At 44.2% G+C, this 24,530-nt stretch overlaps 1 protein-coding gene across 1 annotated transcript in view; it reads right to left on the bottom strand.

Moving 5' to 3' along the window:
- Positions 1 to 341: 341 nt before the first annotated feature.
- Positions 342 to 24,530, bottom strand: part of LOC146821170 (N-acylneuraminate-9-phosphatase-like) — an 80,453-nt gene continuing 56,264 nt past the window's right edge. Inside the window, exon 3 of the mRNA XM_085609330.1 lies at positions 342 to 1,457. Coding sequence (XP_085465456.1) covers positions 822 to 1,457 — 636 coding nt within the window. The 3' untranslated portion in view covers positions 342 to 821. The remainder of the gene's footprint in view (positions 1,458 to 24,530) is intronic.

Raw genomic sequence — 24,530 nt, 5'->3', positions numbered from 1 at the left:
GTTGTGAAAATCTATAATCCTACTAGTTTGTTCAATTGCAATGTACTTTCCTTGCTTTCTGCATTACTTTCCATCTTGTAACATTTTTGTTCCCCCATCACAGGAGGTAAACCAAGAAATTCAGGCAACCTAGCAAACTTCTAGTGCATATGTTCACAACACCCTACTCACACTTAAATAAGGTAAACAAAATATTTGAGAAATGGGTACCTTACTTTTAACATTAAACCAGTTGCATATTTTCAGCATGCAGCAGGAGGACTACACCTAGCCGACTTGGGAAAAAGTGCAAACGTTGTCTCCCTAGAGGAACAGCTTGTAGCAGAAGTACATCAGCCAGGTCTTCCATTGTCATCGTGATGCAAAATCAGTCCTATATTGATCTAAGCAATATACTGAAAGCAATATGTAGGGTGGCAGTGGAATCCGTGTGTTTGGTTGGTGTCTGTGGTAGTTGGATTGCAGAGAGGTGGTGATCTGCATGCTTGCTTCTGTTCATGTTCTTTTAGTGTTGTTCTAAAGACTAACATCAAATAGTAACTCTGCTTTTCAGTTGTACAATACAAAAAAGCACTTAACACTTTGGCATCAATTCATCTGATCAAATATGTACTCAAATCTCATTGCGGTCATCGACATTATTAATTGGTCATTACAAACGATGTTTGATCCACTACTTCACTTAAACAACTTCACGTGCAACATAGATTATATGAAAAAAAGGTGTGAAACCAGTAACGTGGTGATACACCAAAATGAGAATTAACTTCAATTTTGCCAACAATGTGTGCATGTTATCGGAGCTTAATTTTCTTCCCTACTTAAATTAGGATAGCAGGGAGGTCAAGCACAGAAGGAATGATGAAGTCCGGTGCAGGGAGGGGGTTATCTTTTCTTCCCATTTGTACTGCATTATTGATCCAGACAGTTGCTTTTAAGCCAGCATTGAGCCCTCCTTGAATGTCCGTGTCTAGGCTGTCACCAACCATGACACATTCTTCAGGCTTTACTCCAAGTATGTCACAGCAATGCTGGAATATAGAAGGAGACGGCTTCTCCTCTTTATGCTCCCCACCCACAACAATGGCATCAAAGTATGACTTGCAGGCACATGCATCAATCTTTTCCCACTGCACATGTTTTTCCCCATTAGTCAACAGAAGCAATAGGCACATTTTCCGAAGTTCAGTGAGCATGTTCCTTGTATCCTCAGCTAATGTTACATGTTGCAGTCGTGTCGACTTCCAAAGATCATAGCATTCTGCTGCCATATGTTTCGACACTTCTGAAGGCCGAGTTGCTTGAATCACTTCTTCCCAGTACATGGCCCGCTGCTTGTCAATATTCACGGTAGACGGATCGAAAGTCTCATAGAGGAGTTTGGTTTGGTACTTTTCACAAAGGAAGCTTGCTTCGTCCTCACTGTACTGATACTTACTCTTCAACAAATGTATAACCTGTGAGAAAACAACATAGTTATTGAGAGTGAATCATTACTATGCAGCTCTATTGTCCCACCACCACTGGTATGTGCAGTTGATCACCTGTGACAGGCAAACTCAGAGTACTGCAGACTTCCGATAAGTGATTGTGAGTCTATGAAACAAGGCAGTAATATGCGCAGGGCTTGAGAAAGCAGGTTTTTTTAATGTATTCAAAGTACTACACCTTGCCTCAGATATCTAAACTCTTCTTTCTGGAAAAAACATTGAAAAGAGATCATACACTTCTCAGTGGTAGAACTCTTCACAAGTGCAGTTTGCTACAGTCTTACCAGACAAGTCAGACAGATCTCTGCAATAAATTAAATTAAGTAATTGAAAAAAGGAAGGTCTGCCTCTCAAATCAAATTCAAAACTGTATATGTTCCAATACAACAAGAAGGTAGGGGCTAGAAATGTCTGAGCTAGTGCTTGTTAAAGACTGGTCGTTTCTCTAGGTATCATCCTGTGCCATCAATTGTAGGATTTGGCTTTTAGGAGCATTTATAAGATCATTGTATGGCCACGGCATATTGCAGATAGTTATGCTGTGCCATGTCACAACATATATCGCAGGTGATGAAGATGTTTAATGCAGTTAATGGAGTCATTGTCTACTTCACAATTTCACATGCATGGAATAAAGGTTTCACCCTGTGTCTACTGTGAGTATCACAGGTATACCTTCCTTTTCAGCTCATATGACATCAAAACAAGGCAAACCTTTGCCTTGCCAGTGCTTATTTTCCGTATATGTGAAATCATGGAATGGGAATCATCATTTTCATATTAGTCCTTGATACTGCCACATTGGTGGCGCATAGCACAAATTGTCAGACCATGTAACTTCTGCATGAACATGTTTAACAAATTTCTGTCTTAACATTGTTTGCAACAAATGAGGACATTAGTCTTAAGTATACATGGAAGAGTGATCTCTGGACACACATCTTGGCACCTCTGCTAAACCTCCCAAGTAAGAAAAGCCAACTAGGAGCAAAGGAGATAACAGCAAGGGCCTGGCCGAGCCCACCCGAACATGTATTTTGTGTCTGGGAATAGATGGAAGGGGCTGTACATCTCCAGCATTCTGCCCCTTATATTAAATGTACGTATGTCATATCAGGGGCACCTGGATGCGGGTAGGGGAGGGGAGGGGTGGAAGCAGCAGTGACTACTCCTCCAAGCTTACCCCCACCAACCATCAAATTGTAACTGTGGCAGGAGATGGAGGGATCAATATTGAGAGAGACTGAGAGAGACGTTTCACTTGGGGGATCGATGAACACAGGTCTTTAAATATACAATAGGTGAACAAACAGTGGTCCTAGTATTACTTCTATCAACGCACACAATAGACAGAGTCAACTATAAGGAAGTGATCATTTTCTATCGGGTTTTAGACTCTATTGTGGGAAAGTCAAGAATGCAGATAGGAATAGGGGGTAAATTAGCTGTGACAACCTCAAATTTAAATCAAGTTATTTATTTTATGCATAGCTAATAAAAACATGTCATAGGTTCATATACCTCAGTTAAAAAAAGCGTTTAACACTATTTAAAAAAAATTAGCTGAACATCAAACAAATTAATCCATATCCAGCTGAAAGCATTATATAGAAGGCAGGGAATATTAAAATCTGCATATTGACTTTCTAATTTCTTTTCTGCTTCAGACAGGAATTTAATTAATGGTAGATTTAAGTTCATGTTGTCACCATTTAGACATTCGATCAAGGCTTGTCTCCACCAATGTATGCCATTTGAATCAGCAGTTGTCTCATCAGATCTTTCCTCTTGTTTATTAATGCTGGACGCACGCACAAAACATGCACATTAGTCTCAGGGCCTTGATTGAACAGTCTGCAGCTAATAATGGACCACTGATTAGTCCACCGTGGAATCATGTCTGGTGTGAAAAGGCTACCGGGTTCGTAAACCATATGTTTGCGTTTAAAAAAATTTGAGTACGTTGTGCCCATATAAGGTAGCCTCTGGGTGGCATGATTGTTCATCAGGATAATAAAGGCATGTGAGCGAACTAAAGATTATTATGTCACAGGCTACCAGGTAGCAAGGCTGTCTGGTTTGATAAAGACATCTTGGGGGCATTCCAGATAGTTAACCTAGGAATGCATTGGCTTGGTGGTTTGTAACTCATAACTCCGCTTTCTTCAAGCCAGAGCTGTCAATCTGCTCCGGCTTGCAGACAGCAAAAGTGGAGGTTTCATCTGCATATCTGCGTGCAGGGAAACAGATGAAAACATTGCTTATGCAAGCAGGGGGCTGCTATTTAAAGCAGCTCCCTGCCCGCGGCAGAAGTGCTGGCTCCTGCATGAGGTGAACATCTGGCTAGGAACGCAGAGGCCTTGAGGCTCTCCCCTCAATCCCAATTGCACACAGGGGGCACCCAGAGGATATGGCTGGGCCCCAGCGTATGTGGTCCCTGGGGCCGAAATCGCCCCGGGGAAGGGGCCGCTTGGCCTCCTCCCCACAGTATAATAGGTAGGCCCGGGGGATGGGGTCCCCAGGGGCAAAAATGGCCTCTGAGGAGAGCCATGCAGCCCGCCTCCCCTATACAAATAGAAATATAGGAGCAGAAAGAGGCAAAATAAAGCGAGTAATGAGCAGAAGGAGATAAAATAAAGGTAAGAATCGAGCAGAAAGAGTCAAAATAGAGATCAAAAACCAGCAGAAAGTGGCAAAATAAAGGTCAGAAACTAGCAGAAAGAAGCAAAACAGATATCAGAAATTAGCAGAAAGAGGCAAAATAAAGGCCAGCATTGAGCAGAAAGAGGCAAAACAGAGACCAGAAATGAGCAGAAACAGGCAAAATAAAAGTTTGTAATGGAAGAAAGAGGCAAGATAAAGGTGAGAAACGAGTGAAAAGAGGCAGACTAAAGATCAGAAAAGAGCAGAAACAAAGTTCAGAAGTGAGCAGAAAAGGCAGAAAATGAGCAGAGCCCACTCAGGCACTCCTGTACCCACTCACAAAACAACTCAGACAGGTACACCGACTCACAGACACAGTTAGACACTTATGCACCCACTCACAGAGTAGCTCATAGTCTCTCTCATCCATTCACAGATCTACTCAGAGACCCACACACAGACTCACAGACCCTCTCAGAGACTCACACACCCACTCAGACACTCATATACACATTTACAGCGCCACTCTTACTCTCTCACACCCACTTACAAAGCTACTTCGACACTCATACACCTACTGAGACATTCATGCACTCACTCACACACTAAGGGGCCGTTACGATATCCGCTGAAAAGCATTCCTACCAAATCAGTCCCGGAATGCTTTCTGGATGTCTCGGATTGGGTGAGTCCGACCAAGTGATTTCGATGTATCTGGATACTTCCGGATACAATTTGGTCGGAATTCAATGGGAGCCTGTGTTCCAAACAAGAACACAGGCTCCCACTGAAGAAAGGGGTGGCTGGGGAAAACCTTGCACCCTGTGGCAGGCACCCCAAGGTGCCTGCCACACTGTGCATGGTTAGAAAGGGGGGGACCCTTGGGTACCACCATGGGCCTGATTCTGGGAGCCCCGGGTGAAGGGGGGACTACTACGGGCTCCCAAAGACACATTCCGGCAGCCGATTCGTTCAGGAGAAACCAAATCGAAACAGCTGTCCGAATCGGTTATCGGAATCGCTCGCTCGGAAACAGAGTCCATAGAGCTGTACGATTTGGCTTTGAAAGACGTGACCTGTCCGAAAGCCTTTCAGAAATGATTCGGACAGCCCTACCGGTTTACATGCATCGTAATCGGTTGTTGGGAATTTTATACGATTCGGTCAGGACCAAGGGTTCCGAATCGGATATGGCAACCCCAAATTAGATTTGGAGCCCTTCTGAATGGCATCACAATCAACCCCTAGTGTCAAAGGTTAGTAGTTACTGTTATGAAATAAAATTTTAAAAAACCTTACAAATTCACTTGAGAAACCAAAGGTTACAGAGGCGCTATAGTTAAGAAATAGAATTTTTAAAAACTTGGAAATTCACTAAAAAAGCCAAAAGTTACCGGGACGTTCTAGTTAGGCTCAGACTATAACGTACACCCTGCAATGCACAGCTTATGACTTCACATATTACATCACCCATGACATGGTCAGTGACATCACTGATGACAGCTCAAATGACATCACTCAACATCATCCACAGACCCACTCATACACCCACACACACACACCCATAAATTTCTCTCTTTATCAACCCACTCATAGAGCCCTATCATATGACCAGTCACTCACCTATACAGCCACTCACACACCCACACAGCCTCTCAACAGAGCCACTCACTCACCCATACAACCACTCACACACCCACAAACCACTTACATATCCATGCACACATCCATACATCTACTCACGCAGCCACTCACTCAGACATACAGCCAATCCTACAGCACTCACTCTTCCATAGTCACTCTCATACCAACTCACTTAACTAAACACTCACTCAAACAGCCACTCACTCACATATACAGCAACTTACAGACCCAGTCATTCACTCAAACAGCCATTAAGGCACCCACTTACCCACGGTCCCCAGTAGACAGTTATAGTTAGGAGCTAGTTTCCATAGGAAAAGCATTTTTTGCTTTGCTAATAACTTTGGCGCCGTTTGATTAATCATCACAACATTTTCAAAGGTAGTGTGCCAATCACTTCAGCTGCCGTCTGGAAATTGGTGGAGTGATTCGTCAAGCGGGGGTCCATAAAAAGGGGGGTCCCAAAACACGTTTTCCCCATGCAATTTCCTGTAGGGATTTTAGAAATGACTACAGCACGAACCGCAGAACGGAATTACACCAAATTTGGCAGAAAGTTAGATCTTGGTACAGAAAGTGTGCTATTTGTAATTGGATGTACAACTGACCAGTATTTTTGGAGTTATTAAAGAAAAAAAGATGAATTTACATTTCACCAAGGTGGATCCGCGGATCCACGCACCAACTGCAATGCTGTGATTGGCTGGCTGCACTTGAGAGAAAAGTTCAGGCCGCCATTTTGTGAATCAGGACATGGTTCCCAAGTGGAATCAACTAGCACTGGAATATAAGCAGTGGCATAACAATAGCCCCCAAAGCCCCAACAGTAGGGGGCCCCCTAGCTCCAGGGGCCCCTTTTGGCAGTATGTACAGGTAGTAAGAAACTGGCCTGAGAGCTCCTGACCCGGTCTGGAGAGAGGGGAAGCCCCTTTGTGTACTTCGAAGGGGCTCCCCTGAAGTTTTGTTAAGCCACTGTATATTAGCAGACCATGCGACTGTTGAGAGGTAGCTGTGAGGGACCCCTCATGGGCAAGAAATTGTTGAAAAGCAGTGCCCAGCGCGGACCCTATGTGAATCCACGATGGATCCATGGATCCAGATCCCAGTTATAAAAATACATACACTCACAGACCCACTCACACACCCATACAGTCACTGATACATCCACTCACTGACCCAGAGAACCACTCACACACCCACACACACATCCAGGTGCACACCCATACAGCCACTTACACACCCACTCAGACCCAGAAAACCGCTCACACACCCATAAAGTTAATCACACACTCATACAGTTATTGATACACCCACTCACTGACCCAGCATACCACTCACACACCCATTCACAGACCCACACAGGTACTCACATACCCACTGAGAGAACCAGAAAGCCATTCAGACACCCATACAGCCACTCACACACCCAGGCAGAGACCCAGAAACCACTTACACACTAATTTACACTCATACAGCCTCTCACACACCCACTTACAGACCCAGAAAACCCCTCATATCCACACCACACACGCAACCACTCATACACCTATTCAGCTAGACACAGACCCATTTGAGACACAGAAAAACACTTGCACAGCCATACAGCCACTTACACATCCACTTAGAGACGCAGAGAACCAGTTACACATCCACTCACAGACCCTCAAAGTTACATAAATTGCAATAGGATATGTTTGTATTAAATGTTTTGTTGTTTTTCATTGAATGTGTGCTTTTGGCTGGGAATGGATCTGCACTCACACACCAACATACACACATATACAGCCAGTAACACCTCCATCTAGCCACAGACCCATACAGCCAGACACACACACCCTCTTACACACACACACATCACACACCCACACTACTACTCAGACACCCATTCACACACCCATACAGCCACTTCTTATAGTCACTTACAGAACCACGTAGCCAGTCAAAGACTCACAGAACCATTTACATGCCCACACGACCAATCACACACTGATACAGCCATTTACCCATTCACAGATCCAGAAAACCACTCATACACCCACACAGGCAAACACACACCCAGTTACATATCCACACCCCCACTAACACACCCATTGACACACCCATATAGCCACTTACACAGCCACTCAAACACAGAGGCAGTGATACAGTTATATAAATTGTAATAGGATATGTTTGTATTAAATGTGCTGTTGTTTTGTATTGAATGTGTGCTTTTGGTTGGGAACAGACCTAAAAAAAGGTTATGTTGTTTGAGATATGCTTGGTATTGCAAACAGTCACTCACACCTTCTACAGTTAATGTGAAGCTAATATGCTGGTGAGGGAAGGTCTTGTGAACTTTTGACCTACTGGTAGCAGAGACTATTGGAAATATGGCTACTGTGGAAATGGAGCCAAAACAGTGTGGGCAGAAGGGAACAAAAGAGACTGAAGTGTGAAACTGAAACGCAGACTGGCGCACATAAATTGTTCATTAGGGAGTGCACGTCTTGTAATAGAAACTATTAAAAAAAAAATATATTAATGAAAAAAATTAACAGCAGATTGTGAATGATCTTAAGGGCTGTTATGTGAATCCGCGGCTCTGCCTTGGATTCACACTTTGGGGGGGGGGGGCACACTGAGTGCTGCCAAGGATCTGCGGATCCACAAAAGATCTACCAAAGTGTGCTTCTTTACAGGAATCATGGAAAGGGTTAACAAAAAATGACCATTTACAAGTGGTATAACAAAAAACAAAAATTGAAAGGCACTCTTAGATTTACTTAGTACAAGAGTATGGGTGAGAGCACAGTGGGAAAGGTAGCCATTATTGGTACTTTTGTACTGAGTGGAAGAGAATTGAGAGATTTCTGACTTGAGATTTGTTGCGGAAAACAGATATAAAAAAAGTTGGACAACAGCAAAGAGATTTTACAGGTAATTAGGTTGTACTATAAAAAGTATATAAAAAAACAATGAGTGCACATAAGCTGAAAGAAAATGTGTAGCTTCTAAATACTACAGTTGAATGGCAAAATAGAAGGGAAGTTAGATGAGAACATTAACTAGAGATGTAGTGAGCAGCGAAGGTGGAAGAGGAATCACAAATCTGAAAATATAGTTATTTTATTTAGCCAGTATGAAAGAATGTGTTTGAAATTAGATGTGGATGCTTGCCTTTAGTATGCAATTTAATAGTATGTAATTTGCACCCACTCACACAGTCAGGCAGGCACTTACACACACAGTTACACTCCCACAAAACCACTTATGTACCCACTACTCATATAGCCAGACAATGACTGACACACTCAATCACACATCCATGAAACCATTCACATACCCATTTACTCACATATACATCCACTTAAATAGTCATTCACACACCCCACCCATACAGGCACTGTCACACCCACTCACATCTATACAGCTATTCATGTGCCCAGTACTCAATCAGTTACAAATGCACTTACACACCCATACAAGCCAGTTATACACCCAGTCACCCACCCATACAGCCACTCAGATACCTATTCACAGACACTCGCACATGCAGTCAGACAGCAGCCGAGGCACTTACACACCCAAACACAGCTTATGTATCCACCACGAACAGTCACTTGCACACACAGTTACACACCCAAACACCCACTAACACAGTTACCAGTCCATACAGCCACTTGCATACCCATTTAGACACCCATACAATCACTAACACACCTAGGAACACAAGCACACAGATACTTACACATCTAGTAACACACCCACAGAGGTACTGATATACTCACTCACACATACACTCAACCACCCAGTCACCCACCCCTACAGCCACCCAAATACCCATTTATACACCCCTACTCAGACACTTACACATGCTCTTACACACTGACATAATCACTTATCTAGCTACTCACTTGCTTATAGTATGTAATCTAATAGTATCTGATATAAAGTTAAATGTATTCTATATTTGCTTTTGCAGATATCTGCTTGTGTTTACAGTGGAGGATTTACAATGCTGAGAAAAACACAAAGGAGAAAAAACTGAAGAAAGAATACTATGTGCCTAAAAGTTAGAATAAAAAAGGATATGATGCGGAGAATATGCTGGGAAAAAAAGAGCTGCTGGTAAGCTAAGGAGTTTGTTAAAGCAGTACATGGAAAAAAATGCAAAATGTGGAAAGCGCTTGGAATAAAAAGAGATGGTTCACAATCCACTCACAAAGGAGAGGATGTAAGACAAAAAATATTATAAAAACACCTAATATGACAAGGATCCATAAAGAATTTAAAGAAATACAATTGAGAATGTTTATAATTAGGGTAAGACAGAATTTTGTATGAAACATGAAGGCGTATAATTTTCAAAGGGGAATGGAAGCATACGTCAAGTACCGAGAAAGCTACATACAACAGAATGAATAAGTGCATGCAGTTAAACAACTGGCCTATGCTATAAGGTAAAAGAAGTTACTCCCATTGCAAAAGAGGAGATTGTTCCTAGAAATGTAGAGGAAGAGATAGGCGAAGCAGTACAATGAAGGTGTAGACATACCCTGTGTGTAAATGGGAGTGCAGTAGTATTCGTAGTATTCACCAGGAATCAAGTGATATATTAAGAAACTTTCTACATCAATTTACAGATAGAAGTGTGAAGCAGACAAATGCACTGTTGCAAGCATTAGATCCATGCAAAGTGAGGAAATACATCAATTTAAAATGACACTCATTGGCGTGTCTATACAGGAAAGTGTGCACAATAAATTTTCATCATTTTCAAATGTTGGCTGTTCATCATTAAAAAATTCAAAATGTAGTTAGAAGATTTTACTTTGTAAAAAGTTAGGAGAAATTAATAAAGCACTTCCGTATGGTACAGTATAAGAAGTTGAAAATTTTAGTGAAGATATTTATTCACATTTCTTTGTTCCTGAAGTACAGTCTGGGCAAAATGAGGAGTTGGTATATTTAGGTGTAAAGGAACACAACACAGATATTAGCATTGATAACTTTAGACGAAAAGTAGCCTAAGTTTAATGCTGTCTCTACAGAGAAACCAAACTATGTTTGTATATTTTGTCAGCGAATCCATTACAAGGCCCTAATTCGAAATGCTGATGTGTGTTTAAAGAAGAAAAAAACACAGAAAATTGGCTAGAATTTGCAGTGTATTCAATTGTGAAGGAACGTTTTGATTTGTGACTCGCCAGATCATGTGCAAGTATTGCTATGACAAAATAAAAGGACAACAGAATGCCTGCCAGAGTAATTCACAATAAGTTCGACATCAGAATGTTTGTAAAGGAATATTCAAACAATCTATACATCTTTTTCAAGCAATAGTTCATATTAACCTAGGACTGGGAAACTACCACCCACTGAGCTTCAGAAAGGGCTTAAAGGTAGATGTGTGTATTTACCATCAGGTATTAAATGCAATATTGAAACTGTGGGTATAGAGAGAGATTTGAAAGAACCTCTTGTTATTCTAGTGAATCTGGGTGTAAATATGGTGAAGAAAGCTTCATTGTATCTTAAAGAGAATAATTTGTGATATAAAGATATAAAGATGTAGATGTTGATGAACATGGAAGTTGAATGGAGGAAGAAATGTTGCCTTCAAGAGGACAGTTTTTAAAAGTGGATAGAAATAGATCAAGTAATATATGAGGCACTACATTATCCATCAACTGCATTCAAAATAGGTTATAGGGGATACCACTTATATCAGATGAAAGAAGCTAAAGGAGCTCCAATGAGTGTGTACGAGAAATGTTTAGAGGCTCGATATTTTCCTCAACTATTTCCAACTGGAGTAGGCAGTCGGTATAATGACCATCCTGTGCAAATACCTGCACCAGAGTATAGGTCATCAGGATTGTATTCGGAGGACACTAGAATTCGACAAAGTATGTATTCCACCACCTGTTTGAAAGTGATTTGTCTGGACTTTCATATGCTGTTAAACATATTCAGCACTCGAAAAATGATAAAAATTGCACTAGACCTGGAGTCTAGTAATGTGAAACATCTACACGACCTAACTGAAATGCACTAGACCGCTGACTCTGAAAGCTGAGCAAATGTGACAAGTTAACATGATTTAAAAGCATTTTTATTGCTCATTCACTTTGTGAGCAATAAATGTGTTTTTAAGTCTTGCTTTCTTGTCACATTTGCTCTGTTTTCTGAGGCAGAGGTCAAGTGTCAATTTGTCTATCCTACTGCAAAAGACGGTTAAAAAATTCATGGAAAAGATGAGAAGCTTGAGTACAATTTTATTAATTTGATGGCATGCTAACGTGAGAACAATGAGTACTGTTATCATCCTCATGGGGAACTCAAGTGTATCTTGCCGAAATTTAGGTGCACCAACTTGTTTGCAAAACTGCATGTGATGATTTGCTTGCATTTTTGAGAGAAGCAAACTCTAACATTAAAGGTTTAGAATTGAAGACACCAGGAGAAATTTTCTCTTTGCATTCTGCAAATGTTTGCAGGTGCTTTAATCAGATTTCAAGCTATTTTGTCCTTCATCTGCAACAAAACAAATGTACCTCTTAGAGAAATGACTGATTTCCTCTCTGACAGTTAGGAGGACTAAACCATAATAAGGGTTGGGGGGAGTTGCAGACAACACATTCACACAGAAACCGATGAATTCATAGCTAACCAGCATGAGAATCCCAGATCAAAAGCTGAATTTAAGGGACAGTTTCCTGGCTGGCAGCCAATACAATGGGAGAGCATCAGCTACATAAGTTATCTTACCCTGATTTGTTAATTGTTACTTTTAAAATGTATAATAAAAATAAATGTGTGAATAGAATGTATGTATAAACTTGTAAAAATGCATTTTACTAAATCGAACATAACAATGAAATTGTAGTACAATTTATGTAAATAAAGAAACTGTGAAATTAACTAAAAAAAGCGAAGGTTGCAGGGACATTATAGTTAGACTCAGATTTTACACACATGAAACCACAGACGGTCAGCATATTACCTGAGCAAACTATAACTTACGCCCCCGTAATGCACTGCTTATGACCTCACATATTACATCACTCATGACATGGTCAGTTATAGGTTATTCTCAATAGTGTCAATCGTTCACCAAAACAGATCACTATGCCGATAGCTGGAAACGTTCAATCACACCAATTCTTAAGTCAAGCACTGCAAAGCCAGTAGGTTTTGCCTATGTGAAATCTATTAGGCTTGTCAATGTTTTTTATTTTTTATTTTTATTTTTTTAATGCAAGAGATTTTGCAAGCACTGCGCAGGCGAAACCTAAAAAGCACAGCATTTTGAGAGAACACTGTTCCTTGATGACAACAGATTTCTGCTGTGGGGCGCTTCAATGCCACGGGTTAAAGTCAAATAAGGGCGGCAATTTAAATAGCATTTAGCACAGACGTCCAGTTAGCCATTTTGTAATATAAGCTCGGAATTAACCATGTTTTAATGCATTTGAATGTAACCGCTAAACAAAAATCTTCCTTATTCGAGAAAACTGTTACAAATATTTCAGTATATTCGCATGTCTTTAATATCAATTATTGTGAGTATTAAGTCTAAAAAGTCTTGAAAAGCACTGACTATCAGTTTACATCCAAGCTGCTCATTATGAACTGTAAGATAATACAGGCTTTTCCTTTGTATACTATGCTTAGAAAAAAAAGTCAGCAGAGTACAGCTTGGACAGCCGCGTCAGAGCTAGCGAAGCCTATGCTCACACACAGCCCCCTTCTTCCAGTCAAGAGCTTTCACTTGGCTCTTGAAGTCTTTCCTTGCCCCTTCTCCCAGCTGCTCTGCAGGCAGAGGCAAACTGCACGTTCTCACTCAAACAGGCCCCCACCAACACACCCAGCTGCCAGCAGCAGTTTTAGCAAGGACCCAGGCAGCCCAGAATGCCTAGTGTGGACAGGGCCGGCCTCCACAACAGAATAAACAAAACGCATGCCTCAGAAGGCACACCAATACGCTGCACCCACCCACCTCACGAGTCATAAAATACACTCAAACTGCCCCCATCAAAAGGTACAAAACACACTTCAGAGCCTTACTCAAAATGCACATAACACGCAGGAGTCCCCACAAAACGCACAAAGTGATTTTTAACCTGCCCCCTTGCAATGCAAAATATAGCAGCGTACTCCACAACACATCACAAGATATAGTCTGCACGACATTCAAACGTGCTCCACACAATGTAAAATAAACAAGGATGCAGCGCTACGGTCAGAGCTGCTGACTATTGAACTGGGGACCAAGTTCGAGTCTCGGCATCGGCTCAATATCCTGCGATTTTGAACAAATCACGCAATCTCCCTGTGCCTATAAAAATGAATGTACATTTGTTTAATATAACTGGTGCTCGTGTAAAGTACTAGGGTCAAGTTTGCATTATATAAAATTGCACACACACAAAAAAATAACCTGCAGCTATGTCACCGCTCAATCCACAAATAAGCTACCGCCGCCATGCACAAAATATACTAGTTTTCCCTACTAATTACACAACTGCAGGCTTCTACAAGCTGCAGATGCTATAAGCACACATGACCACACATTACATTTGTATTGCAAACCCTTCTAAAGCATGCTTTCACTCCCACATCGCGAGCAATCAATAAAGTGTGTCCACCCCGGAACCATCATCTCAGCTCCTAAAAAATAAGATTTATTCACCAGTGTTCTTGGCAATCGTCTCCAAATTCAGAAAGCTTCAATTAAATTCTGCTGTGTGCGCTGCTAGCACAGAACTGGCTCTGCATCAGAACAGGTTAGGCAGACAGTCGACGCGGGGGGGTAATGCAGCATTGGTGCCCCGCTGCGGTTGACACCGTTAATCACAAAAAACTGCAGGACTCTCTGGAGGCGATAGGTATACAGGGGAGAGCTTTGGCTTTACTAAAGTCGTTCTTGTCGGATCGAAAACAATTTGTTTTGTTATCCGAGTTTAAATCACCCAACTTTACACGTCATTGTGGGGTTCCCCAGGGCTCTCTTCTGAGGCCAACCCTTTTTCACATTTATGTGGATCCTCTGGCACAACTGATATGATCTCTGCAATTTCTTACACTGATGACACCCAAATTATAGTACCAGGGACAAGCAACCCCTCAGACACAGCCTCACGATTTCATAGCTGTCTCATTCAAGTTGGTCAGCGGATGGCCGTGAACTGTCTATAGCTTAACTCTAATAAAACTAAGGTCCTCCTGTTTGGAAATAATGCGACCTTTTCGTCAACCTCCTATTGGCCTCAGGAACTGGGCTCTCTTCCTGTTCCAACAAACAAAGTGATTAATCTGGGAGTCACCTTTGACTCCAAGCTCACATTCGAAGGCCATGTTAACACCGTTATGACAGCTTCCTTTTACACATTAAAGATTCTTAGGAACGTTCTTCCAATTAGTCCTTAAAATCTTTGAAAACTTGTCATCTCAGCCCTAGTTTTGTCCAGAGCCGACTACTGCAATGGTCTCTTCGTTCATCTAAGAATAAAATGACTCACTAAAATTGAGATTGTGCAAAATACCGCTGCTCACATGCAGTTGGATATTCCCAAACACAAATCAGCTGAGACAATTGCACTGGCTCCCAGTAAAGACATGTATTAAGTTTAAGGCTTTAGGTATCGCCTTTAAAGCACTACATGGGGCAGGAACGAGCTTCTTGAGACAAAATCTCCAATGGTACATTCCAACTTGGTCGCTGACATTTTTCCCTCGCTCACAATCTAGTGAGTCCCAGGTTTAGGTGAGCCGGCTGGAGTGGCAGAAGCTTGCTGGTAGGCACCTCCAGACTCTGGAACTCCCTCCCTTTAGAACTAAAAAGGGAAACTCAACTGCTGGCGTTTAGAAAAACATTAAAACATGGCTGTTCAATCTCTGATCTAGTAGGCCAGTCTTCAGTGTTAATCTGTTCTGTAAGCTAGAGCCTAGACACCCTTGGGTATTTGTTCGCACTTTATAAGTCTATTTTTCATTTCAGTTTTTTGTTGGGGGTGTTTTTTTATTGTTTTGGGAAGTTAGGCAAAGGAGAGGGGGAAAGACAGCACAAAGAACAGACAGCAGGAGGTGGAGAACAAATTTTGGACAGCTGGTGAAGAGACCACTGGAATGAGTAAAGCAATGTGGAGGGGGCAGGTGGATTAAAAACAACAAGGGTGGGAGTGAGCTAAACATTATGGCAGAGAGCCCGCAGGGGTGGATCATAAACAGCCTGCTAAGTAAACAGGAACCTAGTAGCTGAAACCATGCTGCATGTAAATACAAAGAAGTGCAGTCCAGGAAGCCTTTTTGTTCCAGTGCATGTGCAGTACATGTAATGGCAAAAGTGCAATTTGTGTGTACTGTCTGCGGTCACAAAAGTGAAGCCTTCTTAAATGTCAGAAACAACACAGCTGCACGCTGAGACTGGGTTCCTGGGTTCCAGACATTGCTACTCACAGCTGCAGTGGCCAGGTAGGACAAAGGTCAGAAGTTTAATAACAAAAACTAGAAGAAGAGTACCTACATTGCAGGAGCATGCAATGGAAGGTCACCGCCACCAGAAGCAGTACTTAGTCCAGGCTCCACAGACGAAGATGCAAAGACTCGAAGCCAGGAGAAAGATGTAGGCAAGGAAGAGGCACTGACCAATAGGAGGCAAGGAATTAAGAGTCACATGGGAACCAGGCAATGGTAAGTAAAGGGCGGGCTCTAAGCCCTTTTAAGATGTTTTTTTTCTTCCTCATATATACAAGAAATTTCTCAAGCACAGTGCAAGTGACACCTAAAAATGATCCCTCCAATCCAAAAAATTACAGTCTAATCTGTTTGATCTATGTCAGAGAAAAACACTTATGAAAAGCCATTTCCAATACATAAAGGATTTGATGGGGACCAATGATTTGGTCCTGAATAAGCATGGTGGTTTATGGAAGAGTATGTTACAATCAACCATTGTTTTAGCCTTTGGGCTAAGTGGCAGAAAGCAATAGAAAGAACAGAGAATTTATTCTGCTGTTTTGTCAATTTTCTGTCAGCTTTTGATCTAGTAAACTGAGTGGCTTTATGTTATAAACTAAAGAGCATGATATTATAGTGAGCAGTTTGCTAGCGGTGCTGAAAGAACTACACAGAGAGAACTGGGCCTAGGCTAGGTGGAATTAGACCTAATGGTTAAAATCCCCATATGGAATGGGCTCTCTTAAGGATGCTTGCTAGCTCCCAAATTGTTTGCATGATACTTTGCTGATCCACCAGGTATGTTTCAGGATATACATGCTTTCGCCCCAATAATGAAAGAGAGACGTGTTCTGTACTTCTGATATGTTGACAAACTAGCTATATTGGATTTGACACAAGTGGGGCTTTAATTTTAACAAATACTGTGATGTAAATGTGTTGATTATTAATATCGAGAAAACAATCATTTTGTGTGTGGAGAAAACGTATAAGCTCTTCACATGGTCGATTGAGGAGATGATAGTGGACAAAACCTACCCATACACATACTTGGGCATGAACTTCAACAAAAATGTAAACTGGAATATGCACCATGATGCCCTATGAATACGGGCACTTTCTACAATAGGAGACCTAAAGAAATTCAATAGGGATTTTGATGCACTATCCCTGTAGCTAGTGTGCAGAGCATATGAAGTGTTGGTACCTACACATATGTTATATGGTGCAGCAATTATATGCCTGGTTCAAGATTTGATTGGGAGATGATAGAAGGCAACCGCTCTAAAAATGAATTTAGTCTGCAAATGTGCAATGGCTCAGGCTGTTAGAGTTTAAACCAATATGAAATTTCTGCACCTAATAGCGATGAAACTTAGTACGCTATTTTGGTATAAACAGCTGTCTGCTCCCAAATTGAAAACTGAAACGTTTTGCAACAAAGAAATATGTCAGAGAAATTTAAGGTGGGCAACAATGAAAGAGAACAGCTCTACTGCATAATCACGTTTTTTTAAATCTACTATTTTAAGACTGAGGATCCCTCACTTCTTAGTAAAAAAAAAAGGAAATACATAAAATATGGTATAGGGATTCCAAGCTAAGAGATCTCTTTTTTTTTTTTACGGAGTTTTATATATCGCGACCCAAAGGTATCAGGTATCAGAGCGCTTTACATAGCACCAGTTGTGTTACATGAGGACACATTCATTTTTGTTAGGCATAGGGAGATTAAGTGATTTGCCCAGAATCACAGGATGTTGAGCGCCATTGCCGAGACTCGAACCCGGTTCCCCAGATTCGAGGTTGACCGCCCTAGACGTTAGGCCAACTCCTCTCCCTCCCCCACAAAAATCTCTTCTTTTTCCCTATGTGTGTCCTGGAAAGATAATACAGTGTACCCATACTTCTCCCAGTTACCCCGTCCCAAAATAAAAACAGCATTATAAAAATGTCCATGGTCGCCGTGATGCAGTAAAGGATTTGTTAGATGATGATGGGAAGTGTGGATGTGGGTTAAGGGTTGACAATTGGAATGCACATATATTGATTGATAGTTTATATTTTATGACAGCGAGGGATCAAATTTATAAATCTCTGCTAATTAAATATGGGTTAAGTGCAAGAAGTAAAGCAATACAGTTCCTTTATAAAATGCAATTTGTTGATATAATGTGTGTGGTGGGAAGGTTTGTATTGGCAATTATGGCTTAGGAAAATATATTGTGAACTTTTAGGTGCTTCTGTAGGATTTTATGTGATTTTAAAGGTGTCTGTACATGAAATTATAATGTCTGTTATTTAATAGACAATGGTCTTAATAATTGAAAATTGAAATAATTATAAATAATAAGAAGTAAATATTGTAGATGACTAATGGTGAAGTGTGTGCTTGAAAAAAGGGTATAAATATACCCTTCACAACAATAAACATAACAAGCATTTTCAATGCACTAGGTCTCGCATTATTAAAGTTTGAGCTGTTGGCATTGCTAATAATAATGCAACACCAATAGCAGCTCAAAGATTCAGTAATGTGAGACCTATTGCATTGCAATTGTTTTTTTTTTTTTTTTTTTATATTGCACGAACTTGAGTGAAAGGTGTGTATTTATGTTGCATTGAGTACAGTGTAATTATATGTTGTGTTATTATGTGGCACAGAGTGGTATTGTGTGGAGTGTATTTACCTTGCATTAAGTAGAGAGTAATTATGTGACGTGCAATTATGTAGTACTGAGTGGTATGTGGAGTGTATTTATGTTGTATTGAATACAGTGTAATTATGTGATGTGTAATCACACAACTACACCCAACCACACCCACACAACCACACACACAACCATAACCACACATACAACCACACACACAACCACACATACAACCACACACACAACCACCACAACCACACACACAACCACCACAACCACACACACCCACAACCACACACACCCACAACCTTACAATCACACACAACCACACACACAACCACACACCCACAACCACGCACCCACACACAACCATGCACCACACACAACCACACAAACAACCACGCACCCACACACACAACCACACACATAACCACAAACAACACACAACCACACACACACAACCACACACAACTTAAGGGAATCGGGTAACGGAAAGAGAAAGAACTCTATCCAAAATCACACGTTTTCAGTCCAGTCAGAAACTATGACTTAGCCCCAACGAGTCCTTGTTTTGTAGCTAAGCAGATACAGTCAATTATTTCAGTAAACCTGACGAGAGATTCGAAACAGAGAAGTATAGTGCAATTATTAGGCACGCATTGGGGCGCTAGAGGGCGCGCACGCAGAATGGCCGCACTCCCGTGAGGCTCCTGCAGCCTGGATCACAGATCCTTCATTTATCCTATGTTCCGGACCGCCTGCCCGAACGAGACTGTAGGGCTAGGGTCCTGCTGGTCCTCTGCACCTTCGGTCCGAGTTTGGTGACTGCAACGCCCGGCGTCACGGAGATAGAGGCGGAGGCAGAATGACGGAGACCTGAGAGGTGATCACGAGCGGCTCCGGCTGGACGACTGTTCTACGCAATACCGCTGCCTGCCACGAGGACGGAAGGCCCCGAGGCGAGCTTTGCGGTGTCTGGCTCTCTTCTGCCGTAGGCCTGATCGCCGAGGGTGACGTGAGACTGCAGCGGCGCCGGCGGGGGTGTGCGGGCCCCCTCCCCCCCCCCCCCCCGGAGGTGTGCATATCCGTGACTAGCTGGGACCAGAGGAGATCGGAGCTGCCAGCGCTTGGAGGCGACTTTCGCCTGTGTTTGTTCCGGTGCCGGGAGGTGGTGGGGTTCCCCCCCTCCCCCCTGCGGATCCTGACCTGCCGACTTGGAAGGTGTCCGGCTGGAGTAACGCCGGCTGTCTTGAGGGCACCCCTCCGTGCCTCCTTGAGGCTGTATCGAGCGTGGAACCCGAACGGACGAGAGGAATATCGACCGCAGGCGACGAAGAGATGCCCCTGGTGAGTGAGGGAGAGCGCTGATTTACCTGGCAGGTTCGGCCCGGGGGCCCTGTTCGATACTTTAGAACGCGGTATAGCGCAGATGTGTGGACCCCCGGACGGCGCAGCTTTGTGGAGACCTGTGAGACGGGTGCCTGCTTCCAGGCCTGCGTGCCCCCTCCGCTGCTATTTGCACGTTCGGTGGTGTTGCGCCCAGTGAGGCGTCCCACAGTGGTGTTCTCTCCCTTGCTATTGCTGGACTGGGGGACGTTCGCTTTATATTGTGGTGGTCTTGGGTGGCCGTCTCCCCACCGGACATCTATTTGAGGACTGGCTTGGCCCTTTGAAGTACGGATCTCGGCTACGCCTGACCATTGGTGCGGTCGGATCGGGGCCGACCTGTGGAATCTGTGACCCCCCCCCCCCCCCCATCTTTGCAATTGGTCGGCTCACTCGGGGGGCACGTCATGGGGAAGCAGGATAGTCGTCAACCGAAGCTCTCATTCGAGGCCCCTATGTCCAAGAAGGGATCGCGGAGCGCGCCGGACTCGGACGGCCCTGTCGGCCCCCCTGCGGCGGTCACTGGGCCGAGCTCGGCGCCGCCAGATATGCTGCAGCTGATGCAGGAGATGAGACAGGGCTTCGCTACTGTTGTTGATAAAGTTGATCGCATCTCTTCACGCATGGATGCTTTCGCACAAAAGCTAGATGTTCACGAAGGCCGCATAACAGAGGCTGAAAGGCGGATCTCTGACAGCGACGATCTCACTGCTTCCCATACTTCGCAACTCTCGAGAATGGATAACGTGCTGAGAGTTATCGCTGCGAAGAACGAGGAGTTGGAGGCCCGCAGCCGGCGCAATAACATCCGCGTGGTGGGGGTCCCGGAGTCCACCAACACGGGCCGCATGGAGGAGTATGTGGAGAAACTGCTCCTTGCCGCTGTGGGTGCTGATGCATTCTCCCGGCAGTTCATAGTCGAGAGGGCACACCGGTCGCTCGGGCCACGACCCAAGCCTGGGGCTACGCCTCGGCCCATTATTGCGAGGCTTCTAAACTATAGAGACCGAGACGCGGCGCTAAGAGCCGCCCGCCAAAACCAACAACTCACCTATGATGGCATAACTTTCACCATTTACCCGGATTTCACGCCTGTTGTACAGGAACAGCGTCGCAAATTCATGGATGTTAAAAAGAAACTGAGAGCCCTCCAAATTGACTATGCTCTGCTGTATCCTGCAAAGCTGAGAATTACTCATCAGGCGAAACAACATTTCTTCACCAGCCCGCAACAAGTGGATGACTTTTTGAAATCCCTGAAAACTGCACGCGCTGGGCGTAGAGCTGGGGAGGAGCTGGACCAAGACGACGAACAATAACTTTCACTCAACTGCTTACTGATGTGTGTTGCGAGGTTTAAGGGTGGAGGCCAGATGGATCGTCTGAGGACCCTTCCAACGAGTATACCCTAGTGTTGACGCCCTGGCTGTATGGAGTGGTACTGGTCAGTTGCGGGCGGGCGGTTGGTAAGATATTCCAGGCAACACCCTCCCCCTATCCCTCTAGCTGAGCTGGGGGTTGGTGCAGAGGGTGGGTAGGTGCGCCCTTAAGATGTCCCCCTATGGGTGTTCCCCAATGGACGATGTGACTTCTTTGCTCCTGTTGAGCTGTTTAGTGGTAACTCTGGGTGGAGGGTGGGATGTATTTTCTGGCAAGTTGGGGGTGCTTCAGTGGGGGGGGGGAGGGAACGTGGGATATATGCCCACGTCGTTACATAGCGGCCCCGCTCCTTTCATTGCCACTGCTTTATTGTTCTTCCACATGCTATGTATTCACATGTTGCTGGTTCAGACCACTATTGCACAAGAATCGAAATACATGGCTGGGGCGTGGGTGGAGAGGGGGACGGGCACTGTTTTCATTGGTTTGATTGTTGTATTGTTGTGCGCAAATAATGCTATGAGGTTGTTAGCCTCTGAGCCGTTGGGCTATTACCTTCGTGCAATACATAAAGAACCGTTAGTACGACATGAGATGCATCACTTTGCTTGCTACGTGCAGGGCGGAGGACAGCTGTTGGGAGGCCCATGGGTGGGGTTCCAAACTATGGGTCCTCGACCGAATTGCCTTGTTTCTCTCCTCTTAACAAACTGAGTATGGGAGACACTGATCTGAGCATATTGTCTTGGAACGTTAGAGGGTTGGGAGACCCACGGAAACGGAGACAGATCCTTTCTTATTTAGACCGCCACGCCATACACATAGCCTTCTTACAGGAGACTCACTTTGGGGCGCAGGCGGTTCCGGCCTTTGCGGGCAGATGGGCGAAGTGCACTGCTTTTTCCTCTTACTCTTCATATTCGAGGGGTGTGGCGATATTGGTTAAGAAAGATACCCCCTTTGTTCTGGCTGGCTGTAGGAGTGATACCCAGGGCAGATATTGCCTGATGTGGGGCAGGCTTGGCCATGTGGCAGTTACCCTAGTCTGCTGCTACGCCCCCAACATAGATGTCCCGCAGTTTTTCACAGACCTTGAAGCATCCATAATAGGGGCTGGCCCACAACATCTAATATGGGGGGGTGATTTCAATACCACGCTGGATCCGCAGATAGATAGGTCCCACCCTGCTCCCCATCACTTTACTAGGTCCCGAAGAGCGCTCTTAGAAATACTCGAAGAGCACCACTTGATTGACACGTGGAGACACCTCCACGCTACTTCGCGGGAGGGTACGCACAGCACGGCGCAGGCGAAATCATGGGCTCGCCTCGACTACGTTTTCTTAGCCCCTTGCTTTCTTGCGGCGCTTACTCAAGCGAGCCATCTCCCCCGTACCTTCTCTGACCACTCGCCGGTTAAGGTTACCCTGCGAGCTCCTGACCTTGGCCCTCCTCGATCGGCCTGGCGTCTTCAGCCCAAGATGCTGATCGACGAGCTGTTTCAGGAAGAGCTACGCGAAGAGTGTCTGGACTTCTTTCGCCGCAACAAAGACTCAGTAAAAGATGTTGCGACTATATGGGATGCGTTTAAGGTAACGTTGCGGGGCATATGCATTTCTAAGGGGTCGGGGGTGCTGAAAAGCATACTGGCGCGGCTGCGCCTGTTGGAGGTGGACCTGAGGACACTTGAAGCTTCACTGGCGGTCAGGCCTGACGATGCTATACTGGCGAGCATTCGCGAGAAAATTACTGAATACACAGCGGAAGCCGCTAGAGAGTCAAACTTTAGAAGCAAACACTGGATCGCTCGCCGCTATGGCGAAGGCGAAAGGCCAGGCAAAGCCCTGGCTGCAACGGTACGGCTGATGCGTCCATCTGGTACTGTGGTGGAGCTCTTAGGGGAAGATGGCACACTGTATAGAGGCACCGCACAGATCCTTAATAGGTTTGTTGGGCATTATCACAGTCTCTATTCATCGACCAGGGCTGGAGCGCTGAACTTGCATGAATATCTTAAGGATGTCTCGCTTGGCTGGCTTAGTGCTGCGCAAAGGGAGTTTCTTAGCACCCCTTTCCAACTGGACGAGGTGCGGGAAGCCATTATGCACATGCGCTCTGGCAGGGCTGCTGGGTTGGACGGGATACCCGTCGAATTTTATAAGACATATATTGATTTCATGGCGCCTGTCTTGAGGGAGGTGTATGAGGATGCCCTGGAGGTAGGCAGTCTGCCTGCATCCATGCGTATGGCCCTTATCACGTCCCTACTTAAACCGGGCAAAGAGGCTAATCTCTGCGATTCTTACCGGCCGCTCTCTCTACTCAATTGCGACGTGAAAATTCTCGCTAAGCTGATAGCAACTCGCATCAACCTCCTACTTCCCAACTTGATCTTGCCTGACCAGGCTGGGTTTGTGCCCGGGCGAGCAACATCCCACAATTTGCGCACGTTCTTTTCCATCTTAAATTCGGTGCATGATGACCTGCCAATGGCCGTGGTTTTCCTCGATGCCACGAAGGCCTTCGATTCCCTTGAATGGGATTATGTGTTCCAAATACTTGAGCGTATGGGGTTCCCCAGCATATTCATTTCATGGATTAAGCTTTTATACATTGACCCGTCTGCCAAAGTGTTGGTGAATGGCCGGCTGTCCGCTCCATTTTCAATATCTAGGGGCACCAGACAGGGGTGCCCTCTATCGCCGCTGCTATTTGCTCTTGCCATGGAGCCCCTGGCGGCGAAATTGCGTCAACATCATAACGACAAAGCGTTGCGATGTTTTCAGAGACAGATCTTGGTATCTATGTATGCGGACGATATCACTCTTTACGTGCGGAATCCAGAGGTTAATCTCAATCCGATCCTCAGGGAATTTATCCGATTTGGGCAGCT

Source organism: Triturus cristatus, chromosome 6 (genome assembly GCF_964204655.1).
Source record: "Triturus cristatus chromosome 6, aTriCri1.1, whole genome shotgun sequence".
NCBI lineage: Eukaryota > Metazoa > Chordata > Amphibia > Caudata > Salamandridae > Triturus > Triturus cristatus.
Note: the sequence above shows the minus strand (reverse complement) of the source record. Positions and strands in the feature narration are given on the sequence as shown.